General features: G+C 39.6%; 1 protein-coding gene across 2 annotated transcripts; it reads left to right on the forward strand.

Annotated features, from left to right (window-relative positions):
- Window positions 1-1,982: 1,982 nt before the first annotated feature.
- On the forward strand, window positions 1,983-17,928 carry lipea (lipase, hormone-sensitive a). 2 transcript variants are annotated; one of them, XM_085445784.1, is made up of 12 exons: window positions 1,998-2,038; window positions 3,960-4,122; window positions 6,542-6,789; window positions 8,656-8,940; window positions 9,446-9,536; window positions 9,648-9,793; window positions 9,886-10,071; window positions 10,470-10,619; window positions 10,781-10,925; window positions 11,431-11,658; window positions 14,025-14,404; window positions 16,866-17,928. In XM_085445784.1, exons 3-12 carry the CDS (start codon window positions 6,550-6,552, stop codon window positions 17,091-17,093), a joined length of 2,079 nt encoding a protein of 692 aa, XP_085301910.1. In that variant the 5' UTR covers window positions 1,998-2,038; window positions 3,960-4,122; window positions 6,542-6,549; the 3' UTR covers window positions 17,094-17,928. The 2 variants fall into 2 exon arrangements, with proteins under 2 accessions (XP_085301909.1, XP_085301910.1); XM_085445783.1 differs by lacking the exon at window positions 3,960-4,122 and having other exon boundaries at window positions 1,983-2,038.
- The last annotated feature ends 1,819 nt before the right edge of the window (window positions 17,929-19,747 follow it).

Genomic DNA, 19,747 nt, shown 5'->3' on the forward strand with positions numbered 1-19,747 from the left:
ACTCGCCTAGCTTGGGAGTCACCGCACCTAGTGCTCCGATTACCACGGGGACCACCGTTACCTTCACCCTCCACATCCTCTCGAGCTCTTCTCTGAGCCCTTGGTATTTCTCCAGCTTCTCGTGTTCCTTCTTCCTGATATTGCTGTCATTCGGAACCGCTACATCGATCACTACGGCCGCCTTCTTCTGTTTGTCTACCACCACTATGTCCGGTTGGTTAGCCACCACCATTTTGTCCGTCTGTATCTGGAAGTCCCACAGGATCTTAGCTCGGTCATTCTCCACCACCCTTGGGGGCATAGGATGAGGGACCTATGGATATATATATATATATATATATATATATATATATATATATATATATATATATATATATATATATATATATATTCTTTACCCAAGACGAATCATTTAAAATCTTCTTAAAATATAATTAGTTATGTTTTTCTATTGTAAGTTGAGCTAACCTTGACAAAATTGGGTAGTTACTTAACTTTAATCAACTAGTTGTACAACTGCATTATTGGACATTACAGGCTTTTTCTTGCAATTGCATTACAGCCTTTTATTCCCTACAGTGTCTCAAATATGACATTGCTTCCTGCGAAATATATGTTATTGTTTTCTGTAATAAATATCAGAAAATTACAATTACAGACCACTGTGTTTTAAACTCTTAAAATCTTGCATATTGTCCGTTTTTTAAATTCTAGTAAATATTCTGTACACTGTTGATGTCCTGATAGCTGCAACTAATCTGATGGCCACTAGAGACTCCCATGGAGTGAATGTTTTAACTGTAGTACATAAGCAACCTGTCTCTGAATCTTTTTTTGATTGTTTCACTGTTTGATTCTTTTGTTTTGTAATTATTATTATGACAAAAATGTTCTTCTTAAATTTGACTGTTAACAGTTTTCAGAGATTCTGAATGTTTGCAAACAAAATTACTATTAGTAGATAAACAATCATAAAAAACAACTTCTGGATTCCGCATTAAATTCCTCCTTCGATGCAATATGATTACTTTCTAACAAACATATGATTAAACAAAATCGTAACTCAATGTTTGTATATTTCTTGTTTTAATCATACTGTGTGATTCCGTACTATTCATGGTTCTTAGTTGTTTTCTGCTTATGTTATATTTATAGTTTCTAGTCTAGTGCCTTCCCTTGTTTCACTAAACTAAACGTGGAACACAGGGAAGGCACTCATGTCCTGAATGTTTCCAACACATTGATAGCATGGTTGCTTTGCTCCTGTGTCTTTTTAGGTCCCTTCCAGCTTTTTATTTTGTTATTACCCTCTTGTCTGGTCTGTCTTTCATGGCCACACTTTCTTCTCATCGGAAACATCATTCGCCCACATCAATTTCTCCAACTGCTCCAAATATGACTCAAAATTCCTTCCTTCGATTCATTATATTCGACAACACGACCCACAGTGTTTTTTCTTATGTTTGAACAGTCCCTCAACAGCCTCTTTAACACTGAAATTTTTTTAAAATCCTGGTCGCTAGTTGTGAAATTCTTGAATACTGGAGGGCAACAATTCACTCTATTACAAAAACGATATGTCCAAATGAACAGAATCAACCTTTTTGGGACCCCGATAAGAAGTGAGCCACCTTTTTTAGTAAAGACAACCCAGGGTTAATCCTCAAGTTATCTTGATAGTAGTAGTAGAGGCCTCTAAGATGAAAGAACAGAGATTGCTTTACTTTGTAATTTGTCAAGGAAGACACCAATTGCCTTGCTTGTCCTGACTGTCCTGTCACTAATATATAGTGAATAAATGTCCTAGTCATCAGAACTTTGATTTAAATCAGATTATATAATATAATGGCTGCCATGGCATCAAAATATGCAGCTCAGTATTGACAATCCTTGTTTTTATCCCACCTGTGGATTAATAATAATGCTAACTGGTGTCATGGTAGACACGTGAACGCGCTTTTCTCACATGACGTTACCCAGCATTCTGCGGGCGAGCTCACAGAGATCGTCAGAAGATCAAGGAAGAAGATGCGGGAAGGTGAGTGAAGGCATTTACTACACAACGAGGTCACATAACCGCCCACATAACATAACATCTGTCGTGTTAGGCTCATCTGCACAGTGTTATCCAGCTAAACAAACGTTAGCGACGTTTTAGGTGGTTGTATCTGTTTGTAAACGGTGGCATTTGGCAGTATTGGAGGAGGACGCGCTTACAGTCCCGAAACTTCGCGTTATGGGCGAAGTTGTCACCGGTAGCAAACTGTTGCTCGTTGTTAGCTTCGACAGTGGGCGCGTTTTCAGCGTTTAAGATATCCGGTTTGCTGTTTAAAACGCGGAATGATACAGACTGTAAATGTGAAACCAATGTCCGGGAAGACAAGTGATAGTGATAGCGGACAGAGCAGCCTGCTACCGCTGTTGCTGACAAGTGTTTGCTACTGTTAGCTGTTTAGTTTGAAAGGGGTTGCCATGTGACAAGCCAGGCTTTTTGTTTTGATAAATAAAGAGATTTAGCAGGGAAGCAAGTTTGCTCACGTCGAAAGAGGCGTGGACTCATCGTTAAACAGATGTCACCAAGCTGCCACGAATGATCATTTAGTTTAGTTTTGGTTATGTAACTTCGAAACTGAAACACGGAATCACTGTAATATTATCACAAAACCGGACCATTGCAGGTGGAACAGTGAGTCACGTTTCACATCTGGCCAGCGGCAGAGTGAAATTATAATTTAGGGTGTTGTTTCGGTCTAAGTGTTGATTGCGTTGTCCATTGATATTCGTTTACATTTTAAACTCCAGTTGTTAAAATGTAAACAAAACGGACTCATTTAGTAATGAGCAGTAATAATCCTACCTTTAGACAACATAAACTAGTAGCAAGTATTAAAATATATGTATATGTAAAAGATAAAGTAGTTGCAGTTTCATATGTGAGGAGCCATGGATGGTGAGCCACAAGCACCACCCTTTTGTGAGGTAGTTTTTGTTGTTTTTCCACAGACAAACATAGATAGATGGCCCTGTGCTGAGGATAAGTAGGCTAACATGAAAGCAGCTTCATTCAAGTTTGTGAAGGAAGGGGAAAAGGGATCTGCAGCATATGAAAGGCAGTGGTTGCCAAATAATATCAAGAGCTGCAGCTAAATAGTGTCTAAAAGCACAAAATAAGATTAATCGTCTGATCAGACTTCTGAAAAGCTCAACAGGAGAAAAAAAGAAAATGCAAAGAAGTGCAAGTGATCTCTTTTTGTAGGGTTTTCGAAGAACTTACACAGATCTTCGAAGTATAGCCATAAGGAATAAACTTTCCTGATGATGTTCCCAAGAACTGAGGTTTATTTGTGGTTGGGGTCCTAGTTACCACTGGTGTTTCTAAGAAACAGTGGAGCTGAATGATTCTTTGAAATTTCACTTTGACCTTTACATTGGGAACAGTCTCAGAAAAGGGAAGTGAACAGAGTTTTTGTTATCTGTAGGCCTGCAGCGAATCAGCAAGTATGTTATTGATCCAGACTAACCAACTAGGCTAAAACTAAAATTTACACTCAGATATAAAGCCAAATTTGGGAACTGTTTTATGTCCAAAGCCTTTTAAACAAAGACAATTTAAACCTTTAATCCCATTCTTCAATAACGAGTCATGTTGCTTAACTGTGCAGCACCGTGCATGGTGCTTTATAAACATTGCACATTGTAGTCCAGACAGTGAAGAAGAAAAACACTAAATTAATGTTAAATATGATATAAAAACATGTTACTGCAAACATGTTAATGGGTTGTTAAAAACATGACAAATTACCACCTGAAAAATGAATAAACCCTGACTAAAAAGGGTGATTTTGTGCCGTGTTTTTTGCACGCTGTTTGAAAATTCATGGCAACCGCTTCAATGAAAGTTCAAATCTAAAATAACAAAAAGATAAGTCATCCATCCTTTTTCTTCTGCTTATCTGAAGTTGGGTCATGGGGACAGCAACCTAAGCAGGGAAGCCGAGAATTCTCTCTCCCCACCCACCTCCTCCAGCTTATCAAGGGAAACGTCGAGGTGTTCCCAGGCCAGCCGCTGCATACATCGGTCGGACCAGCTTACCCAGAAGGCCTCAGCTGACTCCTTTCGATGTATGACTAGACTCCTCTGCATACATGATACGTTTATCTGCGATCTAATTTTTTCACCTTTAAAAGAACTAGCAATAATAGCGTTAACAACAAATCAGTCCGAGGTTAACAGATTTAATGTCGTTTCTCATCATATGCATCTGGTAGTAGATGGTTGCATGACATTAGGACACAACTATTTACTGGCATCGTGTATCAATTAATGTATAAAACAATTAGATTAAATGACTATTACATCTGGTACCGACTAGTGACAGTAGCAACGGTTAGTCAACTATTTGGCTAGTCACACACAGTAGTTAACTAACTACTTAAACATCTAAAAATAAAGGCAAACCAGTAAAGTTTTGCATGGGCCACTGACCTGGCACTGTAAGGCTGGGCACTGAATTATTATTAACATCAATTATTAACATTATCAGCATCTACACCATCAGAACTTTTTCTGCACCATGAAATTTTACATCAAACCGCAGGTTAAGCCTCAGTTCTGAGAATGCTGATGTACTCGCTTTTCTTCATTGCACATGCTCATTTATAGGCTTGCAAACTCACTTATTCACTACCACATGTAAACACACAGACAACACACACCAAATCTACTTCATCCTGAAGATATAATAATGTCAGAACTCTTATTTTTCCATCTGTTAATGTAAGTATGTATACCTATTTTTATCTAATATCACCATACTTCAGATTATTTAATTTTGCATTTAAGAAAATATTTTCTTAAGAAATATGTTTTTGATATGGCACGCAAATACAGCAGTAAGGGTTTTTTTTGACAAATGTGGATTGCAGTGAAACTAATAAAAATATTGCAATGTCAAAAATCAGCAGTTCATTTTACTCTGTTGAATATTTATTATTGCTCAATTAGCGATAGAATAGCTGATTACTATAATCTATAGCTGCAGCCCTTTCCTCTGTGCGAGCTTGTTTCTAACTGCTGTTTAGTGGGCTTTGCAGGCAGATGTGCATCACACTGCAGCCCTTATAGCATTAAAATATTGTGAGAAGCCTAAAGGTCATCTCTCTAAGGCACGGAGTGCTGCCCAGAAATGGAAAAACACAATCGACCATGTGTCAAAACTGCGACAAAGCTTTCAGTGTTTATGAGCATCTCCACATTTGGCACGGTGTCCCGATTTCACTCTTCGCTGCAGGCTCTGCGCTCTGACAGCTGCTGCTGACATGAAAGATTTTACTTTTCTTTTTTTAGTAAAGCCACACCACACACACTGGTCCATTGTCTCCATGATCATTTCCACAATGGCTTTTAATGTAGCACGACGATGCATGTTAAACTGTGGAGTGCAGGATAGCAGTTTCTATTCCTGCTTTATGACACATGACTGTTAAATTGAAATAATCCTAATAAAAAATTAAAAGCATTCCAACAAGTGCTACAGCAAACATAACGGGTGAACAGATGGGCCCATAGATCAGCTCTTTACCACTGACAGCCGATCCAGCTTTTGTTAGTCGGGATTGAATGGGTATCAGATCCAAATCGAATTGGTGCATCCATGGTGGACAATCCCACGACACTTTGGGTAACCCTGTGTATGTAGTTTGTTTCCTTTTTTAGTTGGAAGTTTGTTTTTTGTTTCATGTTTTGCAAAGTTCTGTGTTGGAGGTTGTTGAACTCCAAGCCTCAAGGTCTGGTGTCCTGCAGGTTTTAGATTTCACCCTGCGTCAACACACCTGAATCAAATGATTAGTTCATTACCAGATCTCTGGAGGACTTCATAACGTGTTGTGAACGTAATTTAGCCATTTAAATCGGCTGTATTGGATCAAGGACACATTTAAAACCTGGAGGACACCGGACCTTGAGCCCTGGAGTTCCCCGACCCACAGCTAAATCATCAAATGTAAGACATCATGCAATGTGTCGTTGTCAGGGAAGGTAAATAGTGTTGTTACAGCAAAGATGTTGCAACGTGACATTGTTATATTACTTAAACATTTTTTTCAAGATTAATTGCTGACAATATGATGCAGCACAGACCCAATGGCCAGTACACTACTGGATACCTTCCCAGTTATATTATAATAAAGGGCGTGAATTCATTTCATTTTCATTTGGAGATGCACCATCTTTGCCATTACAGAAGTCTTCCACAGATTTGTTTATTATTTTGTGACTGCCACGTTTTCTCCTTATCTTTATTGCTCTTTATTGCATAACAGTCAGCTGCTCTCATGAGGTCAGTTGAACTTCAACCCTTGAACAGATTGCCAGTGTAATCACTGGCAATGAGATCACTGCGATCTTTGGGCTTCCCCTAAGTCTTTTATTTAGATGTATAAAGCGCACATCAGAGGTTTGCTGTATCGACACAGAGAGCTTCAAATGAATGACAAGTTTCACTCGGCGGTCTCTTCTTCTTTCTCTCTCTTTCCTTCACAGCCCCAGAAATGGATTACGAGGTTGTGTTTGCAACCTTGGAGAAAGTGTGCCAAGACAACATCTCTGTTTTTTGCGGGCCTTCTCGTTTGCCACACGGCACTGCTGTTGAGCGTCTGGTCACTTGTGTGAAACAGATTCAGGAACATGGTCGAGCCCTGGAGCCTGTAGTAACCAGCTTCACCGCCGTCTATCACCATTATGACTTTGATGCACAAACACCCGGGAATGGCTACCGCACGCTGGTCAAGGTATGACGGTGGCTGGACCGTGTGTGTTATGTGACTAACAGTGTGTTTGGTTTTTCACATCTTTGGTTTAAATCATTAGAAAAAAATCTGTTTATTAGATTGTAGGTTATTGCATTTTAACAACAACAACATTTTAATATTTGTATTTCTGCAAATATTAGAAGTGTGGGGTTCACATGATTCAAGTACAGATTCACTCATTTTTATTGATCTATTTATCCATTTTCTTCTGCTTATCGAGTTCAGGATAATGGGAGGGTTGGACCTTATTGTTTTTGCTCAGTTAACATATTTTTCCATTTAGGTTTTTCATTTGAGTTTTTTTTTTTTCAAGTTTATAGAAATTCAGCAACAATATAAAAATATCAATTCAGTTCAGGAGATCTTTTTTATGTGTAAACCTTAAATTTAAAAAAAATCTGTTGATATCTTGAGTTATACAGACACTCCTAAAGCATGAGAAATAGTAGACATTGTGCATAGGAATAAAACAAATTAACAATTAACAAACAAACTAAGTAATGCAAAAGTCTGTAGAAGACTGACAAAATATGATATCAGTCTGATTAATTGTCTGCAGTGAGTTAACCCTTTAAGATCTACCATAGAACCAAGTCCGCCAGAGCTTACTTTATATTTTTACATGCTGTAGTGCCATTTTAGGGAATATTTCAAGTTGCTATACATCAATACAACTGTTATAGCCCAAATTTTAATAATATGTATGCATTAAGTCCATAGTAACTACATAAATTGCAAAAAAGTGCAATAAACTACAAAAAAATTGAAAATCGTTTTTGTTTTTTTTTACATATATTTCTACTTCGAGAAATTTAAGAGGCTTATCCCTCAAAACTTTAAATACAAAAAAGTTGCAAAAAAATAGTTTACAACAACAGGAAATTTATTTTGAGTGTCTTCATAATTTTATTTTTGAGATACACCAATTTTTATTTACTGCAGAAGAAACTAAAATAAATCCTATAATGCAAATTTGCAAAGAAAACAGCATGTGCATCAAAATAAACGATTTAAAGCAGTTCAATTTGAGTTCTAGGCATCCCAGAAACTATTCAGAAAAGCATGAAGTCTAACATGACTTTTAAAAACACCAGTATAGGCTTATAAGGCCTATAAATAAAAAACTACATTTTCTGTGAAAATGACGTCACTTCCGGTTACGGGCAGGTAATGGCGGACATGCGATAGTTCGCGCTGACGTCAATGTAGGAAGTGTTATTAACAGCTGATCGGATCGGCAAAGCCTGTTTCTGGAATATTATGTTTTTGTTCCTGCAAGCGCTTTTTATGCAATTTTTGCAAAGCTTTATGTGGAAGGAAAACGTGACCTAGGACAAGCTGATGGCATAAGATGTAAGTACAACTCCTCCGGTTTTATATGCAAAAAAATTATTGCGCTAGCTTACGCGGTTCCGGTTCTACAGGGTTTTAAAAATAGTTACGCAAAACGGAGCGTGCCCGCTCCAACCGGCTTTAAAGGGTTAAAGTACAAACTCTGCAAATTGGAAAACAACCACAAAATTCTTTAATGGTTTAAAAATGGTTGACTTCCTGTGTGGTTTAAGGTTTGGTGGTTACACTACTGTGAAATGTAGTTCTTCCTTAAGTTTATATAGTAGGTACCAAGATTGAACCAAGATTAAAACAATCTTAAATTTTCATAGGTTTTGGAGCACATCATAAATGTTATAATAATCACTACAGATATAAAAAGCCCATCATCTCAGTGTGTGATTGGGCTGCATGAGAGCCTTTTTTAAAATTAACTATATTTCATGAAAAGCCATAATAAACATGTGCATTTCATGTATGCCTTCCAACCTCTCATCCTGTTGTTTCTTTCAGGTCTTGGAGGCTTGCCTTTTGCACATCATCCACAAAGCCCGTTACATTGCCTCCAGTTACAGCAACCCCTTCTTCAGGGTTGACCACAACACGTCTGAGATGGAGGCGTACTGCAGCGCCCTTTGCCAGCTCCGAGCTCTTCTCCATCTCGCCCAGCAGCTGATCAACGACAACGACTGCGGCCAGCTGTACTCCCTGCAGGACAAGGACCTGAGCCGCAGCTTTGTGCAGGAGTACTCCTCCATGCACAAAGCGTGTTTCTACGGCCGCTGTCTGGGCTTTCAGGTCAGCTAACAGTGGAGACATATTTGTAATCAACTTTATTGTTTTATTATATATTTTTTTTTTTTTGTTGGTTTGATTTGTCAATTCTGCCACCTGCAGCCCTGCAGTAGGTTTTAGACTTTTCCCCTAATAAAAACATGACAAGGATTTTAACTGCGATTTAATTTCTGGCAGCTTAAATTACATTTATTTTTATTATTTAGAAATAAAAGCAAAGGCTTCACAGACTATCATTAAGTACTGTAATATAGGCTCATTACGCTTACTATATGCAGATTAGGCAAGTTTACACTGGGCCCCATGAACTAAGGCCCAGCCACCAGATGCTCCTGGGCCTGGTTCCAGGGCGAGCCCCTGGTAACCCTGTCCCAGGCAGGGTGAACCGATCCCTAGGTCTTTCACACAAGTCTCTTATGTTTTGTGGTTGTAATTAATACTTAAAAATAAGTAAGAGCCCTGTCTTTTGAATGTATTTATTAAATGCCCCTCTTATTTTGTTTCACAGTACTCCCCTTCCATTCGCCCATTCCTGCAGACTGTTGTCATAAGTATGGTTTCATATGGAGAAACCTATGGTAAACAACAGTCAGGCTTAGGTGAGGTTTTTTTTATTTTATTTAGGATGTTGTCAAAAGTTACATTTCCTTCTTCTGAATGGGCATTTTTCCCTTTAACCATCTTTAAAATAAGTATCTGTCCTCCTTTAGGAACAGCAGCCTTGTCTCTCCTCACATCAGGGAAGTATGTTATTGATCCAGAGCTCCGGGGCGCTGAGTTTGAGCGCATTACCCAGAATCTGGACATGCAGTTCTGGAAGTCCTTCTGGAACCTCACAGAGTCCGGCCTATTAACAGTAGGCAGAATCACAGACTCCTTCTTTTGCTTGTCTTTTACCTAAAGTTATCTTCAGCATTTGAACTTTCTTCCATTTCTTACTCTTTTCAGGGCTTCAACAGAATAGCCTCCAAACAAGTGCAAGTAAACTTCACCATGACCGTGCCTCCAGTCACTCTACGCCTTCCTCTGGCCTCCGACCCCAGGCTCTCTGTCACCGTGTCACCTCCAATAGCTCACTGGGGCCCCGGGCCAGTCCACATGCGTCTGATCTCCTATGAACTCCGAGAAGGACAGGTGAAGGTCAACAACTCGTAGAGTAGAAGAAGAAGAAAAAAGACATTTTATGTAGAGAAGGCATTTAAAAGACTATAATATGTAAATACAGTTGTTGACACGACTGACCAATATGGTGAGGATCAGACTTTTTACAGAATAAGCGCAGTAAATAAATTCTGTATTTTTTGTATTATGTGTTTTTGAGATTGGATAAAACTAGTAGAGCTATTTTAGTAACCAGTAAAATTTGCTTATGGATGGGCAATGAAAAATGAGCATGGGAAATATTCAAGGTTTTCATTAGAGAGCTGCAAAAATGTGGTTGTACACATGCTGAAAGATGACTTCTGTTAAAAGACTTGATTGCTTTGTTTACTTTATTTTATGATCTCATTCCTCATCCTTTCACTTTACAGGACAGTGAAGAGCTTCTAGTTTTGTCCCGTGCTAAGCCTCCCCCCATCTCCACCCATCTGCCCTGGGTACAGAAACAGCCTCGCTCCCCCTGGCTGCTCATCCACTTCCATGGAGGGGGCTTTGTGGCCCAGACTTCGAAATCTCACGAGGTACAAAACAGAAGACAGACTTTTTTCTTTTTTATCTGTCATAGCTGTTCTGATTAATTCTACTCAAATTCCAATGATAATAATAGTAACAGGTAGCATTAGATCTTGCATTCCTGTGAAAATAAATTAATCGCATGCCTTTTAACCCACTCGTGTTGCAGAACTATCTTCGCAGCTGGTCGAAGGAGCTGAATGTCCCGGTCCTCTCCGTCGACTACTCTCTGTCACCTGAAGCACCCTTTCCCAGAGCTCTAGAGGAATGTTTTTACGCCTACTGCTGGGCACTGAATAACTGTCACCTGCTGGGTCAGTGTGTGTTATCTTACTGTAAAGCTAAACTCATTGTAATTCATGGACCACATGTTGCCTAATTTGATTTAAAGTGGGGCAAACCAGTAAAACCAGTCCATAATGACCTATTTTTTTCAAATTTCGTCTTTCTTATAAGTTTTTCTGAGAATTTTTGAAACTGTTCATGAACCCCAAAGCCAAGAAAGCCATAAAATCATCCTTTACCCCACTCTCTACTTTTTATACTTTAGGAATTTTCTCTTGTTTAATTTTTTCTCATGAGAGATTAATTTAAAAACAGATGATAAATAGTCTGAGATATCTTAAGTTAAAAAAAGTACACAACAGTACACCACACATAAATGACTGCATTTACTGCAAGTAGTAGATTGAGCACTAGATTGACAAAATCATGGCAGGAAGTATTTTTACAGTTTAAAAATATCACAACAGCACATCTGAATCTGCAGCCATGGCCCCAAAGAATTATTGTGGGAATTATTTTTGTTTTTATTGTCAGGCTCCACTGCAGAGCGAGTTTGTCTGGCAGGCGACAGTGCTGGAGGGAATCTCTGCATCACCGTGTCCATGAAGGCCATATCCACCGGCATCCGAATCCCTGATGGCATTATGGCCGCCTACCCCGCCACTTTGCTCACCACCGATGCTTCACCCTCCCGCCTGCTCACTCTCATTGACCCGCTGTTGCCTCTAGGTGTACTCACCAAGTGCATTAATGCTTATGCAGGTATGTGTGTGTGCAGGGCGTGTGTGCCTGCATGGAGATCAGGTGTGTTGTTTTACAGATCATTTAACACAAGTACATCCAGGTGCCACCTGACAAGAACACGGAATATTAAGAGGATTTATGTATAAACCGTCAAATGCGGGAGGAAAAACTTACGATTTGTCTGCCCTGTCAAACTTCTAATTAAGCATGTACTAAAAACAAAATCCGTGCCTACCTTCGATTTAATCTTCATTGCACCGCCTAGATGTCTTCCTGTTGTCAGCCACGCATAACTGCCAAAGCAAAAACTGGAAGGTTTCAGTCATGTGACCTGTTGTTCACTTGTTGTTAATTACCAAAAACAAAGACATGTATTTATCACCATCATTCTAATAATATAAGTGTTTCATGCTTTGTCTGAGTGGACCTGTACTATATGTGGTTCTGCTTTTGCTGTCATACCACAACCATTTTTAAACCGGGAAATAATGACATAATTTCAACAATGGCCGCCCCTCCCTGAGCCTCATTCTGCCAGAGGTTTCTTCCTGTTAAAAGGGAGTTTTTCCTTTCCAGTGTCGCCAAAGCGCTTGCTCATAGGGGACATCTGATTGTTGGGTTTTCGCTGTTTTCTCTGTATTATTGTTGGGGTTTAGCCTACAAAAACAATGTAAAGCGCCTTGAGGTAACTGTTGCTGTAATATGGCACTATATAAAGAGAACTGAGTTGAGCTGAGTCTGCTGGCAGACTGGGCAGACTGGGTATAATTTGGTATATTTAATGAAGCCATGCAAACATTTTCCTTAATATCTGTAAATATATTTACAAGTTACATCCTCATGTAAGTTGTAGCCGTCATAGATTCAGGATATACCTACTTAATAAACAACCTTAAGCTCTGTTAAAAACTGGAACCAAACAATTTTACACTTAATCCAAGTGTCACAATCTAAAGCCAAAAGCACATTTTTTTTCTATAAGCATCAATATCATGGGATATACTAGCAGCCCTGCACCAATTTAATGTCTGTGATGCAGAGTAACAAAAACCAGCACTGGTACTCTGGAAGTTTGATCTGCTTTCTGATCATTTCCAGATAATTAACTTTTAAAAAGATCATTTTGGCTAAAATTTGAAGGCTTGTATAGGCAAATTAGTCAGCCGGCGTAGAGACGAATCACAGAATCTATTATTAAAAATGTACAGAGCAGATTACATCCTGGCTGTCTCAATGCATTTTAGAGCTGAATGTCAATGTGACGGTTGATACACACAAAGGAGCCGCAGCAGACGTGATGAAGCCTGCTCGTCAGTTATGAGCAGCAGAGATCTGGGTGTGTTTATTAGCGCTCTGGAATGTAACTGCTGTAAAACAGTCTGAAAATAACGCATTATTTTTATGATTCACCGCTTTGTTTTTACTGACACTGCTCCCTCTCTTTATTTATTTTTTGGCTCACTCCACCACTGCCTCTCATTCTCTGACTTCATTACTGGCGTAATAAGCCAAAAGATAAAGCCAGCACAGCCTCACCAATCCATTAATGCTCATATTTCACATATCTTACATTTGTTTTGCTGTTCTTCATCTGGTTTCTTTTAGGTTCCTGAGTTGTTGTTTTTTTAACGATGGCACTTGTTGCGTTTGTCTTCTTGCACCCAGCTGCACCCAAGAAGTGTTTCAGGGTCAAAAAGAGACTGAGTGTTGTAATCCCCCAAGACTCTATTGGTATACAGACAATAGTACATCTAGATTTAAATCAAGGTGAAAATGAGAAGACTTACTGGAATAAAGTCTCAAAGTTGTAGTTGGGTAGTAGTTGTGATACAACTGTTCACGATCATCAGTTATATTTGAGACTGAAGCAGAAGGTCTCTGTCAAAGATAATCCAAGAGTTATTCAATAGATGTTCGGTGGATTTAATACCAAGTGCTTCTGAAGCTGTTTTTTCAGTTGTTTTTCTCAAGTACAACTTACTAACCGCTGAAAAGACTTTGAAATACAACCCTCTTATAACCATACAGTGCTCTGTATAGTTACACAGTCAAACCCTCTATCTACCTCTCATCCATGGCCACTTTAAAATCACTAATAGCATGTTTTTGGACTGCGGGATTGAGCTGGATACAGAAAGCCTCTGTTCATATGTGACAAATTCTTCTCATGTATAAGCAATAGAACACCCTCTTTTTAAAGTACCTTAAAAAGTACTTGTAAAACTCTTAGGTATTGGGCATATCTGCTGATTTGTAGTTCAGTGGATATTCTCTAATAATTCACAAGTGTGTGCCAGACTCGTGTGTGGGTTTTTTGTTTTTGTTGTTTGTTTTTCTTTACGGTTGCTGTTTCCTCTGCTGACTAAACGTTGGTATCCTCTCAGGTATAGACTACCAGACGGTGCAGCCTGCAATGGGGAGCAGCACTCTGAGCACTCTGAGTAGAGACACGGCCATGCTGCTCAGTGATCTCACTCAGGGTGCCTCTAACTGGATCCAGTCCTTTCTGGACCCAAGGCGGACTTCAGGTCGCTCGCTCTCCCGCTCGTCTTCACAGAGACAGACTGAAACCCACATGTCCAACCAAGCTTCCGTACCCAACTCTGGAGCTCAGCTTTGTTACCCACAAGGCTTTGAGCCTCTGCGCTCTGAGTCTCTTGCTATGGTTAACCCAACATCCTGTCCAGTTATAAAGAATCCATTTGTGTCACCCCTGCTGGCTCCCAACAGCATGCTGAAAGGCCTGCCACCTGTGCACATAGTGGTAAGAAAGGAGATGGAAAGAGTTCATGTTTAGATTAGGATTTGGGCAACTTTTGGAATTTCTAGCCATAAAACTCGATTTGTTGTCACACAATAGACACCTCTGTCTTTTTCTTTAGTTGATCAGTTTTGCCCATGGGCTTCACACTCATAGACATCCAGTATACATGGGTGTATACATATATTCGCCCATGTATACTAAAGGCTGCCCAAAGTATATTTGAAACTAATGTTTTTCTTTACTTAATTATCACTCTAACCAGTGGATAACAACAATCCCCACACTTTTATTTTGAAGTTCAGTCACTGCTTACTAGCGGTGGCCTTCTTGACTGGTTCTCCATGCATGGGGTTAGATCGATGAGCGGGTCTGTTGCCTCTTTTCCACTAGTGCCTTCTCTGCTCGCCTTGACTCAACTTGAGAAAAGTCCTGTGATGTCATCTGTGTCTGACACAAACAACAAGTGACAATGGAGGACATCGAGACGATATGGTATACAGTGGCTTGCAGAAGTATTCGGCCCCCTTGAACTTTGTCACATTACAGCAATTTTATTGGAATTCCACGTGAAAGACCAACAAAGTGGTGCACACGTGAGAAGTGGAACGAAAATCATACATGATTCCAAACATTTTTTACAAATAAATAACTGCAAAGTGGGGCGTGCGTAATTAATCAGCCCCCCTGAGTCAATACTTTGTAGAACCACCTTTTGCTGCAATTACAGCTGGCAGTCTTTTAGGGTTTGTCTCTACCAGCTTTGCACATTTAGAGACTGAAATCCTTGCCCATTCTTCTTTGCAAAACAGCTCCAGCTCAGTCAGATTAGATGGACCACATGGCTTGTGGCAAACTGAAAACAGGACTTCTTATGGTTTTCTGTTAACAATGGCTTTCTTCTTGCCACTCTTCCATAAAGGCCAACTTTGTGCAGTGCATGACTAATAGTTGTCCTATGGACAGATTCCCCCACCTGAGCTGGAGATCTCTGCAGCTCGTCCAGAGTCACCATGGGCCTCTTGGCTGCATTTCTGATCAGCGCTCTCCTTGTTCGGCCTGTGAGTTTAGGTGGACGGCCTTGTCTTGGTAGGTTTACAGTTGTGCCATACTCCTTCCATTTCTGAATGATTGCTTGAACAGTGCTCCGTGGGATGTTCAAGGCTTGGGAAATCTTTTTGTAGCCTAAGCCTGCTTTAAATTTCTCAATAACTTTATCCCTGACCTGTCTGGTGTGTTCTTTGGACTTCATGGTGTTGTCGCTCCCAATATTCTCTTAGACAACCTCTGAGGCCGTCACAGAGCAGCTGTATTTGTACTGACATTAGATCACACACAGGTGCACATTTAGTCATTAGCACTCATCAGGCATGTCTATGGGCAACTGGCTGCACTCAGACCAAAGGGGGCTGAATAATTACGCACACCCCACTTTGCAGTTATTTATTTGTAAAAACAAAAATGTTTGGAATCATGTATGATTTTCGTTCCACTTCTCACGTGTGCACCACTTTGTGTTGGTCTTTCACGTGGAATTCCAATAAAATTGATTCATGTTTGTGGCTGTAATGTGACAAAATGTGGGAAAGTTCAAGGGGGCCGAATACTTTTGCAAGCCACTGTACCTACTGCTCTGTGTATTGCTTTTTGTCTGACGTATGAGCCACATTGTTCGTTTTTATTCTGGTCTTCGAAATGCTGGTTTTGTTTTTTTGTGAAGGAGTTGCTCTCATGACTCATTGAGTGATGCCATTGATTGGACAATCAGTGGCATGCAGTCCATTGACGTCACCTTTTCAGATCAACTTCGCTCATTTGAAATCCCGGTTGAGCAGGTACTTAAAAAGTACCTGTTACCAAGTACTATCACTTATTGGAAAACCCTAAAAACTGAGTTGAGCCGAACTGAGTAGGTACCACTGGAAAAGGGCTATTGTGTTAGTCTTTTGACAGACTGTCTATTGTGTACCCTGTCTCTGTCCTATGACAGTTGGGATGAGCCCCAGATCTCTCGCCTGAACAGAAAAAAATAGGTGGAATAGAAAAACATTGATTATGACTCCAGCAGAAAGACATAACAAGAGAGTGTTTCTAAAGCAACTTTATTGCTGTGGCTGGCTCAAAAGGCTGCAGAACAGGGAGGCACATGGAACACATTTAGATACATTTAGAAAGGGTAAAAGAAAAGTTTTGTGAGAGGAACGAGGAGAAAATTTGACCACAGGCAGAGGTCCAATCACATGTGCTTCGAGATTGTCATTTGAGACAATATGTAGCACTCACAGATCATTGGTAGCTGAGTCACACAGTGGCTCAACGGGACAGATGCTCTAGAAAATGTACTAGATACAAAAGGCACTTTTAACATTTAGCTTACTTGATTTCTCCTCATAAAGTCCAGTGTGAGTTGAACTGCAGTCTATTACTCACAGCAGAATTTGAATTGACTCTTCCTCCCACGCAGGCCTCTGCTCTCGATGCCCTGCTGGACGACTCTGTGATGTTTGCCAAGAAGCTTCGAGACATGGGCCAACCTGTGAGTCTGACAGTGGCGAAGGACCTCCCACATGGCTTCCTCAGCCTGTACCAGCTCTCCAAGGAGACGGATGTGGCTGCAGAAGTCTGCGTAGCACGAATAAGGGAGGTTTTTGAGCAAGAAAACCCACCGCACGATCTTGTGGAAGAGACTTAATTAAACATGTGTTAAGAGTGCCAACTTATCGGGATGACTGATCCAATATTCTTGGGACTTCTAAATAAAGAAAAAAAGAGAGAGAAAGATCTGACAGAAAAGTGAAAAAGAAACAAATGAGGAGGAATTACAAGCACAAAGTGGAGGAAGCTTTGTCGTTCTGCACTTTAACCCCGCACAGCGTTTTCTGTAGGTAGTCGCGTTCAAGAGAACCACTGAAAACTTCTTACAACCAGCTTTAATAGGATCCTAATAATAATAATAACGACAAAAAACATAGTTATGAAGTATTTTTCTACCAGGATTTACATGTTTACAATCTGTTGAACATTCAGAGTATCACAGACTGACAGAAATTTTACTCAGAAAATCACAATAACCAGCTCTTGTAGTAATTTATCACCTGATGGAAGATTTCTGAAGTCAGTAAGCTGCTGTGCCTAAAATTCAAAGCTGTCTAAACATATACGATCTATGTTAGAAACACTTTATTTCACAATGCCTACGTCAAACTGACCGGTGTTAATGGTTTACTTGTATAGGAATCACCTTCCAGATGCACTGTAGTATTATTATTATTATTATTATTATTATTATTATTATCATTATTATTGTTATTTGGATAAGGTGTGTCATCTGTTTTGGGTTGTTGGGTTTTTTTGTTGTTTCATTTTTTTACAGTTTGTTACATGTTTACTTACCATTAAAAAGGCCATCACCTTGTATTTACCAGCAGTATCTGGTACCAGCGTGAAAGTAACTTTATAAGGTGTAAATTAACTGTTTTATCATGTTGTTATTCTTTCACAACTGTTGAATAAAACTACACTCTGAAGTTTTTGCATTTGCATTTTTTTTTAATGAGGTGCATGGTGATAACTCAGATTAGTGAATCTGAGCATTACCTGTCCTTCTTCAACGTTAGGTGTCACAGATGTTGACAGGAAGTAAACTTGCTTTTGATTAGTTTAAATTCAATGTTTATGTTGGTGGCAGTAAATGGTGAAATAAACGCTTTAGTTTTTAACACACTGATGGCTTTTCTCGTTTTCAAATTTTCAAGTGTGTGCAACTGTAGGATCACAGCCTTCATACGGATTGCTCTGTTGCCAGTCATTTCCTTCATTCTTGCAGTTTTTTCTCCCCTTTATCTGTCTGCGTCCTCTAATCGGACTCTGTCAGCTAAATAGCTGCGCTCAGCTTTAATGTTAAGATAAAAATGTTTGTCTGCTACAAGTGCAGACCTCAGTCCATTTCCTGGCTTATGTCACTCAACAGCAGCTGGCAATACTCTGAAGGAAACCTCGATCAATGATGGCAGAGTCATCAGTGCTATAAATAAGTCAAAACTGATTTAAACACAACCATCTAGCTCTATTAGAAAAGGAATTTGTGTGTCCACTCTTTCTACGTTTGCCTCGTTGTCCTTGAGTGAGGGCGTTGATGTGTCACATCAATTACAAAAATGTCCACGAGAAGTTTATAATTCCTGTTCCCATTGAAAGCCTCACATGGCGATACAGTTCCACCATCAGCAGCAACGTCACTGGGATCAAACCTGTTGAGCCAGCTCTTAGAGTTTAATAAGCATCTAGGATACCATTGTCACCAAGAGCACCAGTAAGTCTGAGGAACAGGAGTCAGCAGTCACTGTGTGATTCAAACACATCTTGGATATGCCTGTGTCTTTATCTATCTGGGTCAACGTTTCCAGTCTTTAAAAAGAAAAACAATATTATACCTGAGTTATTGTCCATCAAGAAAACAATAAGACCTTTCAGTATTAACATTTAATATGTGGTCTTTGTACTGTTTTCTGTGTTCTCTAGTGTTACTGTTTTACATAAGCTTGCATGGCAGGTTTTACTGACAACAAAAGTGAAACACATTCTGAACCCAGAGGTCACAGTGTGCATCACCTTAGCTTATCAGAATAACCTGTGAATCTGAGGGAATGTAACATGGCTCTCACATCCTCATATTTTTTTTACATTTAAGTTTTTATTGATTTTGCAAGTTTTTTGAAAACATACACGGTACTTAAACCTGTATAAGAGCGGGGGGGGGAGAAACCAAGAAAACTGCTGGTGTGCATCCCTCCTTAAAAGGAGGAAAGAGAAGCTAACTTACAGTAGGTTCTGAAAGAAGAAACACAGAAACGGGCAACTAAAAATGACAGTAAAGTAACATATTGGCTGGTAGTCACAGTTAATAATCCTTTAGATTATGGTATTATGGTCGTGATTTCCTGTGTGCTTCAGATAGCTCCAAAAGTAGTCCCAAATTTTATCTTTGTCTTTTGTATCATTTTTAAGTTTATTCAGCATGGACTCATAGGAAGCAGTCTCTGCCATTGCTCTGAGTCTTTCAGCTCAGGAAGTGCTGTAGTCTTCCAGTGCCTGAGGATAACCCTCAATGCAGTTACCAGTCCAACCATAACAACCGTAAAAACATTATTATGAATTCTTGGAATATGAGAACGGTCTCCTAACAAACACAATTCAGGAGTTAAGGGCACTTCTGATCCTGAACAACCTTTTAAAAGTGTGACGACTTCCTTCCAAAAAGGAGCTTTAAGGGAACATTTCCAAAAACAATGTAGGAAAGTCCACACCTCACTTTTACATTTCCAACAGAGATAGTCAGGCATAAGC

The sequence above is a fragment of the Copadichromis virginalis genome, linkage group LG22 (genome assembly GCF_057382275.1).
Source record: "Copadichromis virginalis isolate Kocher_CV1m ecotype Utaka linkage group LG22, C_Virginalis_male_GT1.1, whole genome shotgun sequence".
Taxonomy (NCBI): Eukaryota; Metazoa; Chordata; class Actinopteri; order Cichliformes; family Cichlidae; genus Copadichromis; species Copadichromis virginalis.